At 40.6% G+C, this 24332-nt stretch overlaps 1 protein-coding gene across 3 annotated transcripts in view; it reads right to left on the reverse strand.

Annotated features, from left to right (window-relative positions):
• Nucleotides 1-2066: 2066 nt before the first annotated feature.
• Nucleotides 2067-24332, reverse strand: part of LOC134207548 (sodium-dependent nutrient amino acid transporter 1) — a 53720-nt gene continuing 31454 nt past the window's right edge. For 2 of the 3 annotated variants that reach the window (XM_062683255.1, XM_062683267.1), the window contains exons 5-10: nucleotides 22295-22565; nucleotides 21834-21937; nucleotides 21162-21351; nucleotides 3416-3483; nucleotides 3241-3349; nucleotides 2067-2815 (exon numbers count right to left, since the gene is read on the reverse strand). In XM_062683255.1, the coding sequence (XP_062539239.1) occupies nucleotides 2234-2815; nucleotides 3241-3349; nucleotides 3416-3483; nucleotides 21162-21351; nucleotides 21834-21937; nucleotides 22295-22565 (1324 nt within the window). In that variant the 3' untranslated portion in view covers nucleotides 2067-2233. Of the gene's footprint in view, nucleotides 2816-3240; nucleotides 3350-3415; nucleotides 3484-21161; nucleotides 21352-21833; nucleotides 21938-22074; nucleotides 22179-22294; nucleotides 22566-24332 lie in introns of all 3 variants that reach the window. The other variant, XM_062683261.1, reaches the window with a different exon arrangement.

The following is a 24332-nucleotide window of genomic DNA, read 5'->3' on the forward strand; positions in this document are numbered from 1 at the left end:
GCACTTCCACAGTTCTTAACTGCGAGGTTTCTAAGCAAAGTTACCATTTTTGCATTCGTATATCATGAGGCTAACACGATGATACTTTTATGCCCAGGGAAGTCGAGAAAATTTCCAATCCGAAAATTGCCTAGATCGGCACCGGGAATCGAACCCAGCCACCCTCAGCATGGTCTTGCTTTGTAGCCGCGCATCTTACCGCACGGCTAAGGTTGCTGTGACCAGATTTAAACACAATCAAGTTGCTGCAACCATTTTTGTCTGACTTGTGCTACTTGGGAAGAGATCTTGGGTGACCAGAACAATCTGTGTCGTCATTGTGGAAGGGCACAAGGCGCAGGAATGCGATAAGTCACCAAAGTGTCCATCTGCGCCAGCAAAAAGCAAGCATGTAATCACGTTATGGGTGGACCTCCGTGTCCCATCGGAGAGGAAAACAAGAAGAAGCCATGCAAGCAACACAGTTGAATCTTAACCACTGTGCATCTGTCCAGCAGCTGCTGTGGCAGTCGGTCTCGGAGTCGAGGACCGATGTCGCTCTCCTGTCCAACCCGTACAACGTCCCTGACTCGGGTCGTTATTTACGTGACCTTTCTTGACGCGCATCTCGGAATTTATTCCATGTACCACAAGGAGCATGCAATATATTTAAAACAGGTCGACAGACCTTGGGTTACGCGTGTAGATCTAAAAGCCTTACCTAAGGATTTTTTTTTGGATTGCCAAGAAGTTGTGCTGTGTACACATGTGTACACTACAAGGTGCATGCACCATATATGAAATAGGTTGACAGACCTTTGGTTATGCGTGTAGATCAAAAGGCATTAATCAAGGATTTTTTTCTTTGGTAGCCATGAAGTTATGCTGTGTATATATTCTAATCTATGTTCCACAAGGAGCATATTTGAAAGAGATCGATAAACCTTTGGTTACGCGTGTAGATCAAGAAGGCCTTACTTTTGTAATTTCTTGGATGGCCAAAAAGATACGTTTCGTACCAATTCTATTCTATGTAGCACAAAGAGCATGCATATTTGAAACAGGTCGACAGACCTTTGGTTACGCGTGTAGATCAAAAGGCCTTACTCCAGGAATTTCTTGGATGTCCAAGAAGTTATTCTTCATACACATTATATTCCATGTACCAAAAAGAGCATTGATCATATTTGAAACATGTCGACAGACCTTTGGTTACGCGTGTAGATCAAAAGGCCTTACTTCAGGAATTTCTGGGATGGTCGAGAAGATATGCTTTGTATACATTCTATTCTATGTAGCACAAGGAGCATGCACTATGTTTGAAACACGTAACGCGTGGTTACGCGTAAAAATAGCGAAGACACGATTTTTATTAAAAGTCGTTTTTTACGCGGTTTTCGGTATTTACGCGATTTTTTCAAAAAAAATTTTACGCTGTTTATGAAAAAGATAAGGAAACACATGAAAACCATGAAAAATCGATTTTTAGTGAAGTCGTTTTTCATGCGGTTTTGATTTACGCGGAACGTATAAACCGACTCCCCCGCGTAAAAACCGACTCCAGTGTAGTGAAAAACGTTACACTCGATTGAACTTTATGGTTATCTTATTTAAATTGGCCAACATTAATAATCATATTGCAAAATAAAATAATAAAGGAAAAAACCATGATTAATCCACCTAGCGGTGATGGTGCCTTTCTCGTGCAAATAAAAAATTGTATTTTGTCCATAACTTCCGAGCCCATAGTCCGATCTGGCCAATTTTCAATAGGAAACAATGGAACAGGATTCTGCGTCGAATGCAACTTGCGAGCAAATCGGTTTGGGATAAGTGCCCGAAAAATGAGTGACACTTTTACACATTTGGTTACATTTTGGTACGTGGGTACGCACAGACACACACACATACACACAGACATTACCTCAATTTCTTGAACTGATTCGATCGTTATATGACACTATGGGTCTCCGGGTCTTCTATAAAAAGTTTGTTTTTGGAGCGATCATACAGCCTTTACGTATACTTAGTATACGAGAAAGGCCAAAACATTCAATGAAACAATTGAAACCTTGACTAATAATTATTCAATTTTCTTTATTTTCTTTATAGCAGTTCCTTCGACTGTTAAATACAGCTGGTCTATTCAGCTTTCCATGCAATAAATAAATAATATTTCATACACAATATAAGTCTTAGGCTAAAATATCTTTTCATTTGCTTCTTCATTTTGCATTGTATAAACATGGAACGGTTATAGATTGGTGCTATCTTGCACTATGAAATCATCGTACAATCCAAACAAAACACACAATTTCCTGACAATCGGAGAATGATTTTTGGCATAAATTAAATCGTCTCGCCTGGTTTTAGCCTCCTCTTTGTATTTCAACCAGGCCTTCCTCGTGTTGTCCGCACAGGGACCCCACTGTGGGCCCGGCTTAGATGCCTTCGCAATTTTCGCCCACACCGACTCTTTTGTAGAATCCCTTGCCACAATCCACACAGCCCAAATTAGCACCTGCGATGCACCGATAGCAAAAACGATGAGGCCGCAAATCAATGCTTCGTCCGGATACTGCTGACCGCTGTACGTGGGCCATTTATATTCAACCAGTGAATAGATGAAAACGGCAATCATGAAAAGTGGCGTTATTAGACCCCAGCAGAGCCGCCAGTAGAGCCCTACGCGACGCTGCACCATGAATTCCAGATCGTAGCACCAGTTGCCCAAGCCGTAAACCCAGAAAATTGCAACCATTTCGAAAATGGCCAGAACATATATTAGAAAGGTGCCTCCGTAATGATCAACCAGTTCCAGTATCCACTGTCCACCCTGGAATGAAATAAAAAATGTTTCGACATTTCGCATTAGAGTTGGAAGACTGTAAAGCACTCATGTTAGGTTAGATTATCAGGGTGATCGGCAGTGTAGTATGAATGGTGGTAATATGGTAAAGAGCCATACACTAATTACTTTCTGAGGTTTTCAGTTCCATCTCTCTGAGATTTTAAACAAATTATTTTATATTTATTTTACGTAATAAATGTATAATTTCTAAGATGTGTTTAGCATGAATTGCAATATAATCAATTTGTCTTTTAAATCGGATTGGTGGAAAAGCAAAGTAGTAGTAAGCACATTGTTTCTGTTTGTGAAGTAAGGTAAGGTTTTAAAGTTTAAGGTACGGATTTTTGAGTGTTTGTCGACCATTTAGAGTTTCAACTAAATCGAGTATATATTAATCTTATAATACTTACGGGAGTAACATACACCAGTCCTGTGCAAAATCCAATGATAGATAAAACCAGTGCTATGTGCCAATATTTCCTTTTTGGAAATGTATCCCAAAATGCCGTGATTAATGTACTAGAGGAATATGAAGAGACGATGAGATTAAAAAGATTGTGCTTCCAAACTCGTGGTAAAACTCACCCATGCAATGCTACTGCTGAGCCTACTCCTAAGACAAACAGCATGAAGAAGAAAAGCACCGAAAAGAGCTGGAGTGGAATAAAATAAAGGCATGTGTGAAAAATTGTGAGATTATGTGAAAATCTGATAGTATAGTCAGGAACTTTTGCCATTCTTAATACAACTAGATTGAGAAGACCTATGTGAGATATTGAGAAGACTAGAATAGGGTAAACTTTCATCCAGAGATTTCAGTCCCATTGCTCAACCTTCACACAGTGTTCTGGTCCAAAGTGACCTGACCAGATGTCCCGCATTTCCATTATTTATCCTGTGCTATGTGCATTTCGCTTAGTGCGAAGGTTTTTCTACAGCTCTACCTAATGGTTCGTTGTTAGAATTCAACTAATAACGGAGTTATAGCGCTAGTTGCAGTAACTTAAACTAAATGATTGGAATTTTGTTATTATTTAGTCTAAGTTACTGAAACTATAGCTATAACACCGTTTCTAGTAGAATTCAAACAACGAACCATTAGGCAGAGTTGCAGAAAAACCTCCGCACTAGAAGTCCACCATACAAAATATTTTGAAATTCAGCTTTTGGAATGAGTTATTGACAAACTACTAAATGATCGAACGCGAATTACTAAATGATCGATAACATCATTGATGAGCATTAACAAAAACTAGAGGAAGGGGGAATCTCTGAATTCTCTACCTCCTTAAAAAATAAGTTCCAATACCGTGCTGTCAAAGTGCGGGAAAAATGGAAGGAAGCTGGACACACTCTAACATAGATAATATTTTTTCTCCTGTCCAAATGAGCAATCAGTTCGATTTGATTCATAACGAAATTGAACAATTCGAATCTATCTGTAGCCCCGGAGATTTGATTTATGCGAAGAAGCAAAGGATTCCGCCAATTGTGGTTGCTGTTGCCGAGTTCTCTGGCTTTCGGAATGAGATATTGAGTAAGCTAAATTTTATTTTCCCATACATATTTGTTCGGGAGACACTTTACGGAATGAACTTCAACAAGACACCAAAAATTTAGTTTACAAGCTACAATCAATTTTGGAACTAGCTCATTCAATATATATGTTAAATTAAAAAAATATGGCCTTCACGAAAATCACGAAAAAAATGTTGAGGTTTTGTCCAGCTTTCCGCCACTGTGCGTCGAGCGGAGTCGATTGGAATATAACATTAAAGGTCTCCGATACTTTTATAAAAAGTTCGTTTTCAGAGTGAAATGATAGCCTTTCATTACATTTTTTTGTTGGGGAATTAGAACTACTGCGTCCATTATTAGAACTATTGTAGTATATCCCTGTTTAATGTACGTGTCGTTTATTACTAACCACAACTTAATATATGGTCAGTCATGTGCCACGACACGCTAGAAACCCGGAATGAAGTGGTTTATGAAACCAATTACTTTCCCTGGATGAACAGACAAACCTCTCTGGGCTGTATACAGCCGCTATCGAGTCATTTTAAGCATGAAAAATTTTTATTGTACGAGAAAGGAAAAAATGTTATTGGAATTCGTTTTAATGGAACCAAGTATTTTTTGGAAAATTCCTAATTGAAAGGCTGGCTCTTCAAAGGGTAAGAAAGATGAATTATTCTACATCTTAACAGTTAATAATGTGCATATTGCTATTAACTGAAACGTATTTAAAACCTGGACTATCCATCAAAAAAGATCCAAATTATTTTATCTTTATAAACGATCGTTTTGACAGCGCCTTTGGTGGGGTTGCCATTGTCATTAATAGAGAAACTATTTTCTTCTTCTGAAACCAAGGTTTTTGAAAGCATGGGTGTTTCCGCTGGAACCATTTTTTGGAAATTCTCGTTTATAGCTGCCTACTTGCCTTTTCAATGCAATGGCCAGCAAAGAAATTTGTTGAGAGCTGATTTTCAAATTCTGATTCACAACAAACCCAATTTTTTCGTAATTGGTGATATCAATGCCACCCATCGTTCATGGAATAATGCTCAAAGCAATTCCTACGGAGAATCCAGTCAAGCTGTGTGGTCAATTGGTAACTCATGCTGACTTTGATTCTGATCACCTTCCTGTGACGTTTGAAATCTCCCAAAAGTTGCCTCCCTGGTACCAATGATCTTCATAGAATTTCTAATATTGTAATATGTATTGCAACGGGGGCAGCAGGGACTATGTCCAAGGGCTTGACGTTCCCTCCCCAGGCCATCTGCGAGTTGTGGCCTGCCTAGGATCAACGCAAGGATGTGCAAGCTGAGGATTAAAGGCCGTTTCTTCAACTATAGCATCATCAACGTGCACTGCCCACATGAAGGGAGACCCGACGACGAGAAAGAAGCGTTCTACGCACAGCTGGAGCAGACATACGATGGATGCCCACTGCGGGACGTCAAAATCGTCATCGGTGACATGAACGCACAGGTAGGAAGGGAGGAAATGTATAGACCGGTCATCGGACCGGATAGTCTGCACACCGTATCGAATGACAACGGCCAACGATGCATAAACTTCGCAGCCTCCCGCGGAATGGTAGTCCGAAGCACCTTCTTTCCCCGCAAAAATATCCACAAGGCCACATGGAGATCACCTAACCAAGAAAAGGAAAACCAAATCGACCACGTTCTAATCGACGGTAAATTCTTCTCCGACATCACGGACGTTCGCACTTACCGCAGTGCGAATATTGAATCCGACCACTACCTCGTTGCAGTATGCCTGCGCTCAAAACTCTCGACGGTGTACAACACGCGTCGAAGTCGGACGCCGCGGCTTAACATTGGGCGGCTACAAGATGGTAGACTAGCTCAAGAATACGCGCAGCAGCTGGAAGTGGCACTTCCAACGGAAGAGCAGCTAGGCGCAGCGTCTCTTGAAGATGGCTGGAAAGATATTCGATCCGCCATTGGTAGCACCGCAACCGCTGCACTTGGCACGGTGCCCCCGGATCAGAGAAACGACTGGTATGACGGCGAATGTGAGCAGTTAGTGGAAGAGAAGAATGCAGCATGGGCGAGATTGCTGCAACACCGCACGAGGGCGAACGAGGCACGATATAAACAGGCGCGGAACAGACAAAACTCGATTTTCCGGAGGAAAAAGCGCCAGCAGGAAGATCGAGACCGTGAAGAAACGGAGCAACTGTACCGCGCTAATAACACACGAAAGTTCAATGAGAAGTTGAACCGTTCACGTAAGGGACACGTGTCACAGCCTAATATGTGTAAGGACATAAACGGGAACCTTCTTACGAACGAGCGTGAGGTGATCCAAAGGTGGCGGCAGCACTACGAAGAACACCTGAATGGCGATGTGGCAGACGAAGATGGCGGTATGGTGATGGACCTGGGAGAACGCGCGCAGGACATAATTCTACCGGCTCCGGTTCTCCAGGAAATCCAGGAGGAGATTGGCCGGCTGAAGAACAACAAAGCCCCTGGGGTTGACCAACTACCAGGAGAGCTATTTAAACACGGTGGTGAGGCACTGGCTAGAGCGCTGCACTGGGTCATTACCAAGATTTGGGAGGAGGAAGTTTTGCCGCAGGAGTGGATGGAAGGTGTCGTGTGTCCCATCTACAAAAGGGCGATAAGCTGGATTGTAGCAACTACCGCGCAATCACATTGCTGAACGCCGCCTACAAGGTACTCTCCCAAATTTTATGCCGTCGACTAGCACCAACTGCAAGGAGTTTGCAGGGCAGTACCAGGCGGGTTTTATGGGCGAACGCTCCACCACGGACCAGGTGTTCGCCATTCGCCAAGTACTGCAGAAATGCCGCGAATACAACGTGCCCACACCATCTATTCATCGACTTCAAAGCCGCATATGATACAATCGATCAGGACCAGCTATGGCAGCTAATGCACGAACACGGTTTTCCGGATAAACTGACACGGTTGATCAAAGCGACGATGGATCGGGTGATGTGCGTAGTTCGAGTTTCAGGGGCATTCTCGAGTCCCTTCGAAACCCGCAGAGGGTTACGGCAAGGTGATGGTCTTTCGTGTTTGCTATTCAACATCGCTTTGGAAGGTGTAATACGAAGAGCAGGGATTAACACGAGTGGTACAATTTTCAATAAGTCCGTCCAGCTATTTGGTTTCGCCGACGACATAGATATTATGGCACGTAACTTTGAGAAGATGGAGGAAGCCTACATCAGACTGAAGAGGGAAGCTAAGCGGATCGGACTAGTCATCAACACGTCGAAGACGAAGTACATGATAGGAAGAGGTTCAAGAGAAGACAATGTGAGCCACCCACCGCGAGTTTGCATCGGTGGTGACGAAATCGAGGTGGTAGAAGAATTTGTGTACTTGGGCTCACTGGTGACTGCCGAAAATGACACCAGCAGAGAAATTCGGAGACGCATAGTGGCTGGAAATCGTACGTACTTTGGACTCCGCAAGACACTCCGATCGAATAGAGTTCGCCGCCGTACCAAACTGACAATCTACAAAACGCTAATTAGACCGGTAGTCCTCTACGGACACGAGACCTGGACGATGCTCGTGGAGGACCAACGCGCACTTGGAGTTTTCGAAAGGAAAGTGCTGCGTACACCATCTGTAATTGGGGTGCAGATGGCGGACGGTACGTGGAGGAGGCGAAAGAACCACGAATTGCATCAGCTGTTGGGAGAACCATCCATCGTTCACACCGCGAAAATCTGACGACTGCGATGGGCCGGGCACGTAGCCAGAATGTCGGACAGTAACCCGGTGAAAATGGTTCTCGACAACGATCCGACGGGCACAAGAAGGCGAGGTGCGCAGCGGGCAAGGTGGATCGATCAGGTGGAAGATGACTTGCGGACCCTCCGTAGACTGCGTGGTTGGCGACGTGTAGCCATGGACCGAGCCGAATGGAGAAGACTCTTATATACCGCACAGGCCACTTCGGCCTTAGTCTGATTAAATAATAATAATAAGCACGCGCAGGACATGCGACTTCCGGCTCCGAATCTCCAGGAAATCCAGGAGGAGATCGGCCGGCTGAAAAACAACAAAGCCCCTGGAGTTGACCAACTATCAGGAGAGCTGTTTGAACACGGTGGTGAGGCACTGGCTAGAGCGCTGCGTTGGATGATTACCAAGGTTTGAGAGGATGAGGTTCTGGCGCAGAAGTGGATGGAAGGTGTCGTGTGTCCCATCTACAAAAAGGGCGAAAAGCTGGATTGTAGCAACTACCGCGCAATCACATTGATGAACGCCGCCTACAAGGTACTCTCTCAAATTTTATGCCGCCGACTAACACCAATTGCAAGAGAGTTCGTGGGGCAGTACCAGGCGGGGTGAACAGATCAGGTGTTCGTCATACGTCAGGTATTGCAGAAATGCCGCGAATACAACGTGCCCACACATCATCTATTTATCGACTTCAAAGCCGCATATGATACAATCGATCGGGACCAGCTATGGCAGCTAATGCACGAAAACGGATTTCCGGATAAACTGATACGGTTGATCAAGGCGACGATGGATCGGGTGATGTGCGTAGTTCGAGTTTCAGGGGCATTCTCGAGTCCCTTCGAAACGCGTAGAGGGTTACGGCAAGGTGATGGTCTCTCGTGTCTGCTATTCAAAATCGTTTGGGAGGGAGTAATACGAAGGGCAGGGATTGACACGAGTGGTACGATTTTCACGAAGTCCGTCCAGTTATTTGGTTTCGCCGACGACATTGATATCATGACACGTAACTTTGAGAGGATGGAGGAAGCCTACATCAGACTGAAAAGCGAAGCTAAACGGTTTGGACTAGTCATCAACACGTCGAAGACGAAGTACATGATAGGAAGAGGCTCAAGGGAGGTCAATGTAAGCCACCCACCACGAGTTTCTATCGGTGGTGACGAAATCGAGATGGTTGAAGAATTCGTGTACTTGGGCTCCGCAGACTGCGTGGTTGGCGAAGTGTAGCCATGGACCGAGCTGAATGGAGAAGACTTTTATGTGCAGCACAGGCCACTCCGGCCTTAGTCTGATAATAATAATTGCAACAAATGCCCAATAAAATTATTTTCAATTTTAGACAGAAATCGTTCTAGTCTTCTATTGCAACGATTAACTCTTTGTAAACCTTACCTATCCTTAGTATTAATTAGTTTGTATTCTATTATGTTTATATAAGTTCTAGTGATACGAATAAATAGAAAAGATTGAAGTGCGTGTGTTTTGCATTATGGTGTGGTGATTAACAGCTTCAAGCAATGATTGTATCGAGCACTGAGACGATTTTCAGGTAGGTGTTTATTTGATGATACTTTTTTATAAAAGTGGAAAGAATCATTTTCTATAATTGGATCAATTAGGAGTAAAACAAATGGTTGAAAAATATTCAGTATTGTGCGAGATAAATGGGAGACTTTAAAAATTATGTATCATAAAGCTATGGCTTCCAAACAGTATAAATCATCAGTTTTCTGTGCAGTGAACCGGGAATCGGGTCCTTAGGCCCAAGTAGTGATTTACCCTATTCATGCTCGCAGTGCCCTATATGATCCGAATACCATAATCTGCGTATTTTTGTGGTTGGTTGGTGCTTTAAAAACATGCTATGAATTAGTATCGAAAAGTTACATAACATACAGTTACAGCTACATAATTACGTTTCACTGAAAAACCAGCCGTTCAAATTCGTCTTCAATGGAAAAGTCGTATTTCGTCCGAGGATCTCGTCCACATATTTTGGTCCCATGTATTTTCAAAGTGCGGAATTACACGGGAAATAAAAAGCCATTTATATCAAAATCAACCTTTTCGCTTGTGGCTCATATATTTCAATATCTGAATGCATTAAAATATTGGGTTGTTAATTGATAATTTATCGTAATCGCCGATAAAGTTAATTATGTTCAACGTTATCGATTGGTACGATAACGATGAATCAGGGTAATAATTATCGATGCTTGTAATCACACTCAAGTGTATTCGATTATTTTTCTTGAAGTATGCTTGATGTATCTATAGATTGCGTGAAAACAGTAATACCACAGAGAAACAGACGTCTCACTTAGAACAAAATGCAATCAAAATTATCGTCACTAAACCATTATCGCCCAATGCTAAATTTCATGTGTGTGGTCAATCGGCAAGCAGATGGCGATAGTGTGCAAACTTCAAACACAAGCAAAATCGATAAAAGCGCCATCGGTTGTCATCGATAGACCACCTACAAAACATTGAATCCACCGTCAAAAAGGAGAATGATGGAACATGTGTTGAGTTAGACGTCTGTTTTTGGATTTAAAAAAAGCCCCTTTGCTAAATTTCTTTATTTTGGGACCCAAAGAATTTTTAGAAATTGTTTTTTTTTAATGCCAAATGTCTTAGAAATGCATGAAGACATTTGGGATCAATACTTTTCATAGGGACTTTTTTCGAGGAGATGAAACTTTTGAACACTACTTGTTTTTGAAATTCGATGGTAAAAATTTCCCATACATTCCATTGGCACCCTATTATTCATACACAAATTTTTGGTAGCATGGACTATATGCAAGGGCTTGAAGTCCCCTCTTTTAACCACTGCGAGTTGCAAGGGTTACCTAGTACTAAGGATTAGTACCTAATACTAATGACTGATGGTATTTGTACCAAGGTACAAGGCCACAAGTAAATAATTCCAAGATTGTCTTTGATGAAGACAATAACGTGTATGATTGTATGGTACTCATTTAAAGATTTTCGTACCACCACGGTACGAAGTGTGTCATTAGAATAGGATGTGTTCAGTTCAAGTTTAAAACATTGTAATTCCTACATGGTTCAATTCAACCAGAGGAAAAATCCTAACTGCCAGAGGCAATTGTAATAGCAGACCCGAAAAACTTCGTTTCGCCTAAAATTGATTTATTCTCTGATTAGTTCTATAGAAATGCAGAAATTTCTGTTTCATTTGTATGGGCACCCCCACTGTTTCAAAGAAATAGAAATTTTTGCATAACTCGAGAACTAATCAGTTTTAGACGAAACGAATTTCGTCGTATCTGCTAGTAATAACTAAAAATGTATCATTGCAAAAAAAGTTTTAAGAAAACACGGAACACCTAATCTAAGAGATGAATGCATGCATTAAAATGTGGTGGAAGCACTACGAGGAACATTTAAATGGCGCTGAATATAGGCAGTGAAGGTCAAGGCAGCGGAGCAGACTACGCCAGTTCAGCGAACGATGGAAGCCAACCAGCCCTCATTATACACAAAATTAATGTTACACATACAGTTGGTTAGGGTTCTTCCAAAACACACCAAGCGCCAATGAAAAATCACTCAATTTTTCGTCAAACTTTTCGAGTTGTTAATCCAATTGATCGTACCGAATATTCCAAAAACCCATAACTGGGGATATCCTGCAACAAATGTACATATTTATTTTGCTTATTTATTTATTTTGCTTATTTCATCTGACTGTGTCGTCTACATGAAAACTTAAAACTAAAGGTCAGTTGATAAAAAATCTGTTTAGCCGTTGACGAAACGCGGATGAACTGATGTTGAAGTCGAATTGGTCCGACACCTCGTTGAAATGGCGGATCATAGCGACAAAGCAGCTATTGGCAGCATAATTAGTGTTATGCCTTTCTTCAAAGAGCAAATCTCGAGGTCGAAGGGATCGTGAGGGTGCATACAATGGAATTTTTTCCAACAAATCTGGCACGTCGTACTCGGATAGCAAAAGTTTGGCGATGAAAACGGCTTGCGCCACGTTTCTCCGCTTATCAAGAGCATCTAGCCCCAGCAGACTACAGCGATCAGCATACGGTGGTAAATTCAGCGGGTCCGTCCATGGGAGATGGCGCAGGGCATATCGTACGAACTTGCGTTGCACAGCTTCGAACCGAGCAGTCCAAACAGCTTGATATGGATTCCAGACAGCAGAAGCAAATTCGAGTTGAGAGCGTACCAATGAGCAGTACAAGGCTTTGTAGCATAAAGGATCGCGGAATTCATTTGAGATTTTAAAAATAAAACCAAGCTGGCGATTCGCTTTGTCGATCGTAGTTGTAAAATGGCGTCTGAAAGTTAGCCTGTCATCCAACACGACGCCTAGATCTTTAACATGATCCACACGTTGTAAAGTTGTTCCTGCGATACTATAATCGAAAACCACGGTTTCGGCAGTGCGATGAAAGCTTATTACGTAACACTTTGAAACAGCCAGGACCATCATATTACGCTCACACCAACATTTGAATAAATCCAGGAGCTTCTGCAATTCTTGGCAGTCCGCCAGATTTCGAATAACGATGTATAATTTGAGATCGTCTGCAAACATCAACAGCAGGCCTCCACGCTGCAGGATAAAAGTTACGTCATTCACGAAGAGCGAAAACAGCAATGGACCCAGCGTGCTTCCTTGGGGGACTCTGGATCCGTTCGAAAACAATGGGATGAGTGATCTCCAATGGTGACGGTTACTTGACGTTGCATTAGATATGATCGAAGCCAGTTGCAGAATGTTGTAGAGCATCCCATTTGCCTAGTTTTGCAAGCAGTATGTCGTGATTCACTTTATCAAATGCTGCTTATAGATCAGTATACACAGCATCGACCTGGTACTGTTTGCGCATATTATCCATACCAAAATGATGTAAAGCTAACGAAATTTATTTCTACCGATCGACCTGAAAAAAGCCGTATTGATTCAAACTGATGTAGTTTTTGCATGAGACAAACAGTTTTTCGTAGATCAGTGACTCGAACACTTTTGATTCCACGCCAAGAGAAGTAATGCCTCGGTAGTTTCTCACGTCGCATTTGTCTCCTTTCTTGTACACCGGAAACATGGTAGAGCACTTCCATTGAGTAGGAAACTTTTGCTGACGGAGTGATAAGTTGAAAAGCATGCACAGAGGGATAGCCAAGATATCGGAACACTTTTTCAGAACCGCTGATGGTATAACACTAGGGCCTGCTGAAAAGGACGATTTTATCCTATTTATCGCCGAGACAACCATATAAGATTCAACGGTAAAAACATCCATGCTGATGACATTGTTAGGTACATCTCTCGCTGCTCTTGCGATGTCAGCTTGAGATGGCAAAGCATTAGAAAAGACGGTCGAAAAGTGTACTCATGTAAAATGAACTCATATGAATATATTTTCGCATTCCTTCTACGAACAAAATATCGCAAGTCAGTCAAAAAGGCGCTTGGTGCGGTTTTGCAGAACCCCGACCAGTTGTCCTCTTAAATATAAACTTAACTTATTACGAATCACTTTTGTTGTCATACTTGTGGAAATAACAACCTGTAGTCTGTTGAAACCATTCATGAACCTATACTAGTTGGCTCATGCTGCGTGTAGTTCCTCGATCTGAATGGAGGATTGAAGACTCTCCGACGACGAACACTAACCGGACTAGTGTTGAAGTGGTTGTAAAGCCGGTTGTAAAACTACGGACTGCTGATCCGCCCTCTCAGGATGTTGCAGAAAAACACTATGTCAGCGATCTTGTTTCTGCTATTGATGGTGTCGAAATCAACTAATGAGTGGAGATCCTCATACACCGGTAACTGTTGTCTCCATCCAAGATTTCTCACAGCAAATTTCAAAAACTTCCACTGTACTGCTTCCAGCCGTTGAATGTGTACATCGTATTGGGGCCAAGTATTGGCGCAAATTCCAGTTTAGTCCTAACGAGGCCGTTATATATTGTTAGGATTGCGTGAGGATTGGTAAGATCACAGCCAAACCATCGAATAAGCGCAAAAAGTAGCAGTGACTCCTTAATGACTCCATTATTACGCCCAAATCCCGAACGTCATCTACTCGTTGCAGAATTGTATGTCCCAAACTGTACGTAAATGATTAAACGATTAAATGAATAAAACGCTTAGTCCATTTTCGCTTACAAATCTTTCGAAGTTGTGAAGATTCTTTTGCAGCAAAATGCAGCCATTGAGGACTTTCACTAGCATGAACAGTTTTACGTCGTCATCATAGATAAGCACAATCGCGTTAGTCATGAAAGAAAGCAACTGATCCATGACCATGATAAAAAGTAGTGGGCCCAAATGACTACCCTGTGGGACTCCTGAATTAACTTCGAAGAAAGCCGATGAATTGTTGAACACTTTCACATACTGAATTCTGCTGAACAGATATGTTTTAATCCATCCGAACAGCATTCCTCTGATACCAAAGTCTTCTACTGCGTGTATTCGACATCGAATGCCTTGCTCATATCTGTATAGATACAGTCAACTTGATAGTCTTTAGACATATGGTCTGTAACCATGGAGCTGAACTCACACAGGTTCGTCACAACAGACTTACCTTTCAGTAATCCATGATGAGATGTCGAGACCTGTTCGATGATGCGCTCATAGATATGTGAGTAAACTAGTCGTTCAAATAATCTCGGCATCGCGGATTGGATTGCGACACCACGGTAGTTTTCAGCATTAGGGCGGGATCCTTCTTGTGAATTGGAGTGACGTGCGAAATTTTCCTTAGTTGCGGAAAGTAGCGATGAATTGAAGAGAAAAGACAGGGGTCTTGCAAGTTCATCCTTAAATTCCTTCAGGAGCTTAGCTGGAACTTTGTCGGGCCCGCCGACTTGCTTACGTCTAGCTCCATCAATCCTTGCTCTACTTCATCTCGTGACAAAATCATAGAGTCCGTGGCAGCAATGTCTGGAGAATTGATTTCATTTACGGGATCACTTCGGTAAACACTCAGTAGAAGTAGTCAGCGAAAAGTTCTGCAGTGTCCTGGCCCTTGATGAAAGACATGTTTCTATACTTCATCTCCTCCGGAATGCCGACATTGTTCCGTCTGCTGTTTACGAATTTCCAGAAAAAATTAGGATTCTCTTTAATTTCATTTTGAACCCGTGGGATGTACACCTGATACGCTTCTCGGTGCAATACTTTGAAAGCTGAGCTCATCAAGATGGAACCGGAAAAGGTGGCCAGTTCTCTGCACAAACTGATAGTCAGAATCTGGGAAACTGAACAGCCCGGAGGAGTGGAAGGAAGGGGTTATATGCCGCGTAAAGTTATGGAAAATTAAGGACGGGAACTGCGTCCCTGGGATGCTCGGCAGACTGATCAACGCAACGTTGGATGGTGTGCAAAACTGTGTGAAGATTTCGGGCCAACACTCCTGTTCGTTCAAATCGCACCGGGGACTAAGACAAGGTGATGGACTTTTGTGCTTGTTGTTCAGAAGGTGTCATTCGGAGAGCCGGGGTACGATTGTGGAGGAGTGGAAGGAAGGGGTTATATGCCGCGTAAAGTTATGGAAAATTAAGGACGGGAACTGCGTCCCTGGGATGCTCGGCAGACTGATCAACGCAACGTTGGATGGTGTGCAAAACTGTGTGAAGATTTCGGGCCAACACTCCTGTTCGTTCAAATCGCACCGGGGACTAAGACAAGGTGATGGACTTTTGTGCTTGTTGTTCAGAAGGTGTCATTCGGAGAGCCGGGGTACGATTTTCAATAGATCCAGTCAATTTATTTGTTTCACGGATGACATGGAAATTGTCGGCCGAACATTTGCAAAGGTGGGAGAACTGTACTCCCGCCTGAAACGCGAAGTTGGACTGGTAGTGAATCCATCGAAGACAAAGTACATGCTTGTTAGCGGAACCGACCGGAACAGGCGGAACGGACCGCCTGGGAAGCAGTGCTACGATAGACGGGGATACCTTCGAGGTGGTCGAGGAATTCGTCTACCTTGGATCCTTGCTAATAACGGCTGATAACAATGTTAGTCGTGAAATACGTAGGCTCATCATCTGTGGAAGTCGGGCCTGGTAGAGTCTATACGGTACATATTTGAAGGTCTGATATAACTCGATAATGGTTCTCTCATTCTTCTATTTCGAGACTTCGTCTGATTCAGATCGCTCATAAGCTAATTTTCTTACATTTTTATTTTTTATTTCAAAATGGCTACCAATTCTAACACGGTGATTGAGCAAGGTGTGCTTAACCGAACTGTTGAGAATATCTCTGCTGGTAAGGGTACAATTGGGATATGGCTGACCAAATTGAATCTCCAAGAAATAGTGGTTTGTGTTAGCATTTGTCGCGGCTCGTACCCATTGCAAATGTTGGTAGTTCGTCTTGTAACCGGTAATTTTACAACTGTATTAAAAACGCCTTGATTCGGGATTTTAATTCATTCTTTTTCAATACCAGCTGACTCATTTATTCCACGAAACCTGGACAATGCTCGTGGAGAACCAATACGTACTTGAGTCTGGTGGGGTGCAGATGGAACATGGCAAATGAATCACGAATTGTATTAGCTGTTGGCACGTAGCCAAAATATTGAGCAATAAACTGGGTAAAATCCAAAAAGTGTTCCGTGGGGGAAGGAGGGTGGGTTTTTGGTTAAATTTAGCGTTACGTAAATTGTTAAACAACCCTTGGCGTTGTACATCCATGGACCGAGCTAAAATGGATATGACTGTTATATATGTGTACTACTGTTATGAACAAACTTTTATTTTAATAAAATTGAAATTAAATGAAAAAAACCCAAATAAACACTTAGCGGTGACGATGCCTTTTTCGATTCAATCATTTGGTTTTGCCTTAGTGTGATACACATCATAAATAATTGCCTACATTACGGCTCTTGCAAATGCTGTACAGCTAAGCTTTTATAGTTCAACACGCCATTTTCTTCATGACTTTTGAACGCAATGACCGATCGTGATTATATTCAATAGTGATCAACTAGGGCATGCCCCCCGCACGGTGCTCCCCTGACCGTTTTGTTAATAACAAAAATTCTCCATCAAAACAAATACCATGAGCTGAATTCTGGGGTTATACTGCATCTCTGGACGAATTTTTAAAAAAATCGTAGGGCCCATTTTGGAGTTACGCCCTTTTTAAGACGTAACTGATATATATCGAAGAAATGCACAGGATTCAGTTTCAACACGATCTAAATTTTCTAAGTTGCTATCCCCATCTAAAATGTTTATCGTATATAAATAACCATCTGACTTTTCTTTGGATTATTAGTGGTAAATTAAAGCCACACGATAAAAAATACGACCGAAACAAAATCGTGTGAAAAACAGAATTCTGTGAATAACATTTGTACTTGTGTACTTGTGTATGTGTACTTCTCAACTTCCAAGGCGTCGTCAGCGATAAAAAAAGATTTTTTTTGTTACAGCCATTAGAATTTTATACAAAATTGTTTACTATGACGATAAGAAATATGAGATTTGTCTAAGAACATTTAAAAATAAGATTAGCTTCATCTTAAGTCTACATTCGATTCTAGCCAACTACATATGATTAACCCTTTTTATTTATGTTTAAATTAAATGGACAATATCAAATGCACACATATCTTCTTTTCATAATGAATTTAAGCTCGCAATAGATGGGTTTTATACAACTTCAGCGTATATGCCGATATATGCTCATTGTGCCATCCCTGCTCATGGCCGAATGTATTAAAAAATCCTTTTATTTGAAACTTTGTGATATGATATTTGGAGGTCTTCGGAAGATCCTAACTTTCCCAGGAGACAACAAACTTATCAATTGCGACATAGAATCCAGTCCAGGTGAAGGTTTATATGAGGAGTTGCAAACATTTTGAAAATGCTTCAAAACCTTTGTCTTGTCTTGTCTTGTCTTATCACATGCACAGCCAGTATTAAAAAGCACCCTGGAAATGTCGGTTGTATTTCCGACCATTTTCTTGTCTACATTAATATTTGCAGCATATCATAAATATGACACAAGTATTAAAATGGCCAGGCCCACCGTGCAGGCTTGAATTTGGGAGAAAATCCAGAAATCCCCGGCAATCAGATTATTTAGTAATAAATAACATGATCAACGAAGAGTTTTGAATCTACGAAAGGAAGAAACGGGGACAGCCGTACCAACCGTTTCACATTCAGGGGAAGATAATTGACGAATCGAAAATGCTTCAAAACCTTTAAACAAAAACCACAGATGTCATTCACATTGTAGGGGAAGTGGGGGTAGCACGCCCATAGGGGTTAAAACGCGCCACCCCTGAATAAGGTTAAATATCCCCATTTTGATTATTTTCAATAGTCTATACGATAAAGCAATAAAAAATATTGCCATTGGATACATATATTTCATGATTTTTCTCTAGTTATACATGAAAAACTCGAAAAAACGATTTTTGCGTGTTTTGATGCAATTCTAGCTCGGTGGAATTTAGTCTTTCTGTCGCTGTTATACATTGATAAATTAATAATTGAGCCATGAGCCATGCTGCTTACTCGTGTTCTTTATGTTCCACACGAAATCGTCGTCAAAAATGGTTTTAAAACGATTTTATGGGCCTTCAAACTTCTGAGGTCGGTGTGGGGCATTACGCCCATGCTCATTTCGTATGACCGAAACAGCTGAAACATTCGGTTAATTGCCTTAATGTAGGCAATTAAAATGAAAATCAGTACGATGATCACATGCGCGTTTTAACCCATCCATTGGCGCATCTCACCCTGCATGATTTCAAAATCAATTTTTTGCGGGTGCTTTTTGAAAATCAAATTTCTGTACAATAAAATGGACAATTAGATATCTGTTATCGGTAGTCAGTCGCAGATATGCTGTTCTTCAGTATGCGCTGATGAAAACTGGCTGAAATGGTGGTTTTCATTGATAAAAATGGCATTTTCCTTAACGTGGGCGTCCTACCCCCAGTTCCCCTACCACTATTAATAACATGCTCCGATAACGCCAACAATTTTAGATTTCGAGAAATGACATATTAGAAAAAAGTTTTAAGGTCCATTAAGGGCTACTTGTTTATTTAAAAACACAATTATGACAACAGTTATTCTATATAAAAGCTATTGATTTTGACTTGATACGTGTCATTTTCAATGCTCTCGTGCATGCTTACCGCTGAAAAAAAATAACAAAAATGAGAGCAACGTGGGGCCCTCCTTAGCCGTGCGGTAAGACGCGCGGCTACAAAGCAAGACCATGCTGAGGGTGGCTGGGTTCGATTCCCGGTGCCGGTCTAGGCAATTTTCGGATTGGAAATTGTCTCGACTTCTCTGGGCATACAAGTATCATCGTGCTAGCCTCATGATATACGAATGCAAAAATGGTAACCTGGCTTAGAAACCTCGCAGTTAATAACTGTGGAAGTGCTTAATGAACACTAAGCTGCGAGGCGGCTCTGTCCCAGTGTGGGGATGTAATGCCAATAAGAAGAAGAAGAAGAGAGCAACGTAATTTGCCCTTCAATTCTATGTTTTTGATTGATATTGGTATTGGTACATGCGTTCAAGAAGCAGTAACCCATCTGTTCTTTACTAAAGCTTCATCCATACATACGTCAACAAACTTTCTCAAATCCGCATTATTGTACTAAATGTGCGCAGCATCGAGAAGATCGTGGTATGCTCAGTGAAGCCGCATAAGACACCTTTGAGGTGTCAGACATAACCCTACAACATAAATAGCTCACTTCATAAATCTCCATATATTAGGCAACGGACAGCATAATCACACCATCTTGCGTCACAAAGGGTAACTAACGCCTGAAAACGATAGCCAAGGGGTGCCATAATTGCAAAAATTACACTTAATTTACAATGTTGAATTAAACATATTTTTAATTTTATTTTCATACTAAGGTATCAAAATGGGGTCAAAGGATAATTTCTAGCATATTATTTCAACATGTTATACTGCATTGTGACACCGCGTCGCTACTGTGTTGTCCGTTGGAATCAGCCAGAGTGAACTATATTGTTAATATAGTATATTTGTAATAAGTGTGGGTACAAAGACAGCACTTGTAGCCGATTGTCGCCAGGTTTTGAAATTTTGGTTTGATCTGGAATTATTCAAATCGATACCATTTTTAATAAACACATTTCCGTCAAGGATATGTCTACTGTTTTTAATACATTGAATCAAAGCTGGTACATCATTGCAGTATGCAACTGGTATATCAGCAAACTACACCCGATTCTGTTTTTACACGGATTTGTTGTACACGGCCGTGTAAAAAAATCCCATACAAAATTTTTGCAAAGCTGCTCTATTTTGCATGATTCGAGAAATCATAAAACTTTTTTTACATGGATTTTCAAATTTTGAACTGGAAACTTTTTTTACTCGGAACGCATCCTCCGTGTAAAAAAAGAATCGGGTGTACTTTTATTGTTGACGACTCAATGGAAGTTGAGAAATATGCATAAGACGAGATATTATATTGATTTTCATCGATATCATACAGTTACGTCTTAAAAAGGGCGTAACTCCAAATCGTAGGGCCCGATTTTTTTTTCAAATTTCGTCCAGAGATGCAGTATAGCCCCAGAATTCAGCTCCTGGTATTAGTTTTGTTGAAGAATTTTTTTTTGTTAATAACGGTCAGGGGAGCACCGTTCCCCGTCGAATGCAACTTGTTGTGAGAAAATAGGTTAAGAATTACTATATGAAATTTTTGGCTAATGTTTTTTGGTTTTCGTGTGCACACACACACGGACTGATAGACATTTGTTCAGGTGAAATGATAGCATTTCGGTACAATTTTGTTGTTTGACAAAGACAAAAAGTGGGTCTCCAATCCATTTTGTAATGTTCTAGATCAATCCGTTGATCAAATAAATTTCGTGGCAAAACGAATGAAATGAATATGTTTCCGTTGTGTACATATCTAGTAGAATAGAAAGGACATTACCCATTATCAACAAATGAAAATGGATTCACAGCAAAGATCAATAAAGATTTAGAATTTTCAGTAATGTTTTCTTTTACCCACCTGTGGGACGATGTCGAATTTAGCGATGGCATCCGGGTAGGAAATGAACGCAAGGCCGGTCCCGCTTTTGACCACTTTGGAAATGTCTTCGATTCCAAGATTGTGAGCTAGATTTCCCAGAATGCTGAAAATTGTCATGCCGCCTAACAAACTAGTAAATGTATCCAATGTTGTCACGATCATAGCATCTCTGAAAATGAATTGTTTTAAAATAAAAGAACGTTAGCATAGGAGAAAAGAAAGGGCGTTTTGGAATACCTATCAATGGAAATTTGATAAAAAATTATTAAAAAATTAACAAAAAGCTCATAAATTCCAATTTAAAAAAAATGTATTGTTTTAGATTCCAAATATTGATATCGATTTTTTCTTATGATTTTATATCTAATTCAGTAAGAATGAAGTCGTTGCTATTCGCAAACGGACAATGAGCAGTTGATTTCAGAAACACTTACGTTAGTTGAGGTTTGATGTATGGAAAATTTAAACACAAAAATAATAAAACATCTCTCTTGTTTTAAATCAAAATAATAACAATTATTATATAAACATCAATAAAGTAACCCAAGATTAATAATACTTAAAGCAGATCACTGCCAATAGAATGACCTTCAAAAATAATGAGTTATAAACATAGCTAGACGAAAATTTGGAAAATATGAGAATTCTTACCTATGTATATTGTGATGGAAATTGTTGTAGGACGAGAACATAATAATACTTCCCATGCCTACAGAGAGCGAGAAGAACAACTGTGTTGTAGCAGAGTACCAGACCTAGTAGATTAGATATATTACAAAGGATTATTAGGCAAGAAAGTTAGTCACAATGGGTTTTCGAAGATGATTGAGTTGATGATAAGCCTATAATTTATTTAAATATTTTGTTAGACAGGACCAGTCCATCAACCTACCTATAAGAGTTGTGTTTGAAATTGTTATATGATGCATACATTACGACCGGTCCCATTCCAACTGCTAGTGAGAAAAAGCACTGAACCACTGCTTCCTTCCACACCTGGTATGATGTCGTGAGAAGCATTAATTCAAAATGTGCGTTTGAGATTGTCGTTTTTTTTCTAAAGCTGATAAACAACATTCGCTACAATAACTTCCGTTAACACACTTACTTACCTTAGGATTAAGTAACTCCCCCCACTGTGGCTTGATAAAGAATAGCAATCCATCGACGGCTCCTTCAAGCGTTAGTGCGCGAACCAGAATGATGATCAGCACAACGTAAGGGAAGATCGCCAAAAAGTAGGCTGCCTTTCCAGAGCTTTTAACACCCCGCACCAGCACCAAGAAGATGATTACCCATGCCAGCAGCAGCCACAGCGTGAGTTTCCAGTCTGGTGCCCCAATGCCGTCGTCAATTTGCGATTTTTCCTTCAATACTACATCTCTGTTGGGGATGAAATACATCAATTAACGAAGGATTTCTAGCTAATCTTCGAGCCTAAAGTTTTATTACAGTTATGTATGTAGGTATCTTTATAAAAATATATATTTAGGTTCGACAGAGTAATCGCTTTAATTAATTACATGAGTGAAATCAGAGTGAAGTTAACGCCTTTTACAATGTTACGCAAATGCGTATTTCTTTTTTTAAATTTTGATGCATTTTTTATGATAGAATTAGAGGCGTATACATTAGTTAGTTTCGTTAGAAAACAGTAGACGTGTAGAATTTTCTACGGAAGTGAATTTTAAAGCGAACTGAAGGCAATTTTGATGGCGATATGCATCGAAACACCCCTTCTGCCAAGCTTCCAATTGGTCATTGGATCAGAAAGGAGGGGCATCAGCATTCAGCATGTAAACTTATCTCTCTTCGGTTTGAAAGATCTGGATAGACACTAGGGCAGTTCAAATTTCAAAAATGTTCGAAAATTCCAACTCCCATATGTCTATTAGCATCATTTTGATAATATAGGAGTCCTTGCAAAATTTCAGGCAATTCGGTGGCCATTTAGGGGTGGCGCGAAGTCAATTTATGTTTATATGGAAATTTGTATGGGAAAAACTTAAAATTTATTCAAGTCTCCCTACAACTGTCAAATCGTGATGAATTTAAATAAATATCCCCAACCACCCTTTCTGGAATCTATATAAATGAGACCTCTGGATAACACATTAGTTATGAGTGGATTGAACGGTTCTATTGACAGTGTGAATATGTGATAAATGGCTAAAATGGTGTAATTAGCCTCAACGTAGCAGTGGATATATAAATCAAAACTAATGAGTTACCCACTGGTTGAGCTCAAATAGATTCCAAAAATAGAGATTGGGGATGTTTATTTAAATTCATCACGATTTAAGAGTTGTAGGGGGATTTGAATTAATTTTAAGTTTTTCCCATTCAAATTTCCATATGAACATAAATTGACTTCGCGCCACCCCTAAATGGCCACCGAATTGCCTGAAATTTTGCCAGGACTCCTGTATTATCAAAATGATGCTAATAGACATATGGGAGTTGAAATTTTCGAACACTTTTGAAATTTGAACTGCCCTAATAGACACCTTTACGTGGAGTGTTACGGAGTAAGATCTACCGCACTGTGATCTAGTACTTACGATTCTTGGTAATACTTATGAGTGATAGTCGGAAGAGTATGTTACGACTATAATCGCTCTTAAATGACCCACCGATTCCACATTGTAGAAATTATAAAAACGCGATTCAATCAACCTTATAGCCTTATATTCAAATTGTGCCATTTATTATAATAAACATCATGATACAGAGTAACTTTTTCAAACCAATTTCCATACATTCAATTTTCAACACGATATTTATTAAGATTAATGACGCGATCTGAATAGGCTATTAGGATGGTTCCGAAGCTGACAACATAAATCTCCGAGCTCCAGAACGCTCATCTTTTAGGAATGAAGCAAAAACAAATTTGGTGGATCTGCTGAACACTCTGACTGATTTGAGTTCAGTGTAAATGTTGAATTCCGAAATGCCAAACGCTATGAAATCAGATCTCTATACAAAAACGAATTCGTACATCATATAAAAAGCGAAATATGTTTGAACTTTAGTACCGATCAATGGTCAAAATAAGTATTATCTCACTTTTTTGTTACAGCCGAATCTGATTATAAGGCGCACCTTTGAGAGCTGGTGTACGCCATTTCTCGATGGGTATAAATAGCC

Source organism: Armigeres subalbatus, chromosome 1, assembly GCF_024139115.2.
Source record: "Armigeres subalbatus isolate Guangzhou_Male chromosome 1, GZ_Asu_2, whole genome shotgun sequence".
NCBI lineage: Eukaryota > Metazoa > Arthropoda > Insecta > Diptera > Culicidae > Armigeres > Armigeres subalbatus.